The sequence below is a fragment of the Apaloderma vittatum genome, unplaced genomic scaffold (assembly GCF_000703405.1).
Source record: "Apaloderma vittatum isolate BGI_N311 unplaced genomic scaffold, ASM70340v1 scaffold34021, whole genome shotgun sequence".
Classification (NCBI taxonomy): domain Eukaryota; kingdom Metazoa; phylum Chordata; class Aves; order Trogoniformes; family Trogonidae; genus Apaloderma; species Apaloderma vittatum.
The window spans coordinates 717-2,929 of record NW_009697929.1 but is presented as its reverse complement, the minus strand read 5'-3'; the positions used below and the strand labels follow the sequence as shown (position 1 = coordinate 2,929).

The window sequence follows — 2,213 nt, the reverse complement described above, 5'->3', positions numbered from 1 at the left end:
GCAAGCTGCCTGTCCCTCACGAAGGTGCTGTTAGCGGGGCAAACCCCTCTTGTTTGCAAGCAAGAGCAGCTCTTCAGCAGCAGGTTAAGCTGGCACCCCCACAGGGCAGCTATGAGCAGAAACAGCCAGAATACTCACTGCAAAACAAGCTCCAGGCAGGTTTTAGGCTGGTTCTTGACAAGCAGTAGCACTGGCTTTATAGAATGTCTGTGCAAAGGGAAATGCCAACACTCCAACTGCTTTTTTTTCCATTCAGAAATCACACCAGGACCTGGAGCATACAATACAGAGAGGGGCTACAGGGCTTGCTTACCCCGCTCCCCCAGAATCATCATTCAAGGAATGAGACGACCCAAGAAACATGAGACTGGGCCCTTTACAATTTTCTGAAAACAGAGAGGACCACACTTGACAGACTCGCTCCTCTTCAGCAATGAAATAAAGTTTGAAAGAATCAGAACACAAGAACTGCAATGTGTGTACTTGTCACCAGAAGAAAATCCACTCTGCTTCAAAGCAGGAGAAAAAGAATCCAACCTGTTCTACAACAGAGAAACCCACTGAGGCCAGAGGTTCCTCCTGGTACGTGTAGACAGGAGGCAAGGCCAATGTACACGTTGCCAAGCACACAAATTGGCTCCCTCCTGGCTCCTGCAGGAAGCCAGGAAACACTGACTGAACAGCCAGCCCTCAAGATTCCATTTCCAACAGGGACTAGTCAGAGCCCTTCTGCCTCACAAGCATCTGCAGCTACTAGAGCACAGGGTTCAGCCCACAAAGGTGTTTCCAGGCCTCAGAACGTGCCCATGTCCCAGCTGCTGTGGCTCAGCGGAAGCTGGACCCAGTCCTACAGCACTCGCCACAACAAAGAGCAGCAGCGGCTGCTCTGAACTGCCCTGGCGAGCCCAGAGCTCACAAAGCTTTACAGGGTCACAGGTCAGCAAGGCTGGCTCTCTATCGGTGTGCTGGCTCCAGGCTACTCCACTTCTCTCAAGTGCTGCTGCAAGCAGATGATTTCAGAGCACACAGGCAATGAGCTTAAAAGCCTGGATAAGAACCATTAACTCAGCTGATGCAAAGAGCAGGTGGTCCCCAGTCAAAACCTGCCCTTCAGGCAGCACAGGACAAGGACAAATCAAGGCAGCAACGCTGTGTGTAGACAACTGGGTCTTTTATTAAGTACTTAAGGTGTTAAAAAATACTTAAAGAGCCTTCATATGGCAACTTCTTTCCTGCAGTCCTAGCTCTGTTGGAAGAAGTAAACGCAGATCATTAGTAGAGTCTTTCAGTGAGTGAGTCTCGCACAGCAGCTTCAGAGCTGGATACTTACAGCTGGGCACTCAATTGCACCATTATTGATGTCATCGATGATATCGTGTGGGTGTCTGCCATCAATGCTGCAGCCCACAGACTGGGCAGTTCCGAGGATCTCCTTGATCGTCCCTGTGGTGGGAAGACACAGCTCGTCAGCACTTTACCACAGGAAAAGCTTCAAAGAGCTTATTGAGAACTCAACTCTTCACAGCCCTCAGCTGTCCCTCCCTCTCTCCTGGGTTTGGGCTCACCAGGGAACAGCAAACCAGTGACATCCCATACTGGTTTCCAGAGAACACAGCAGGAAGCATCACAAGTACTCTTCACCATGCTGAACCCAACCTTCGCTGGAAGGCGCGAGCCTGGCTGCTCAGAGCCAGCACGATGCTGCTCCTGTGGTGCTCTGTGCCCAAACCGCACAAGGAGCTCCACCACCCCCCCAGAGCCACGGGCACCTCCCAGGAGTCAGACCAGACCCTGGCTCAGGCGCTCGGATCAAGTGGAAGGGGAGCTCTGTGCAACCCCAGCGCCAGCACTTACCCGAGAGCTCTCGTGCCAGGGACCTGTGCCGCATCTGCCGCGCGATGTTCACGATCTCATCAAAGCTGACGCTGCCACTGTGCTTAACTGCGAGGGAAAGCAACAACACCCGTGAGCACGCAGCACCCCACGCTCCCTCAGAGAGGTGCCACTCCCAGCGCTCCAACCGTGGGGAAACCAGAGAGTTCCCAGCTACAGCGGGTGCCACTGGCACGCGCCTGTCCCCAGCCTTCGGCACAAAGTTACCCACAAAAGAATAACCCTGTTTCCTAAGCTGGCGTTTTCTGTCAGCTCACCTCTGGACTGTACCTGTCCCCGTGTCACACGACAGGCACAGTGGCGGGCGGCTGCTCCCCCCC

General features: G+C 53.5%; 1 protein-coding gene across 1 annotated transcript in view; it reads right to left on the bottom strand.

The window, feature by feature from the left end:
• Positions 1-1,330: 1,330 nt before the first annotated feature.
• RPL12 (ribosomal protein L12) overlaps positions 1,331-2,213 on the bottom strand; it is a gene marked incomplete at both ends in the record, with an annotated part of 1,131 nt that continues 248 nt past the window's right edge. Inside the window, 2 exons of the mRNA XM_009877825.1 lie at positions 1,331-1,443; positions 1,855-1,941. Of these exons, the coding sequence (XP_009876127.1) occupies positions 1,331-1,443; positions 1,855-1,941 (200 nt within the window). The remainder of the gene's footprint in view (positions 1,444-1,854; positions 1,942-2,213) is intronic.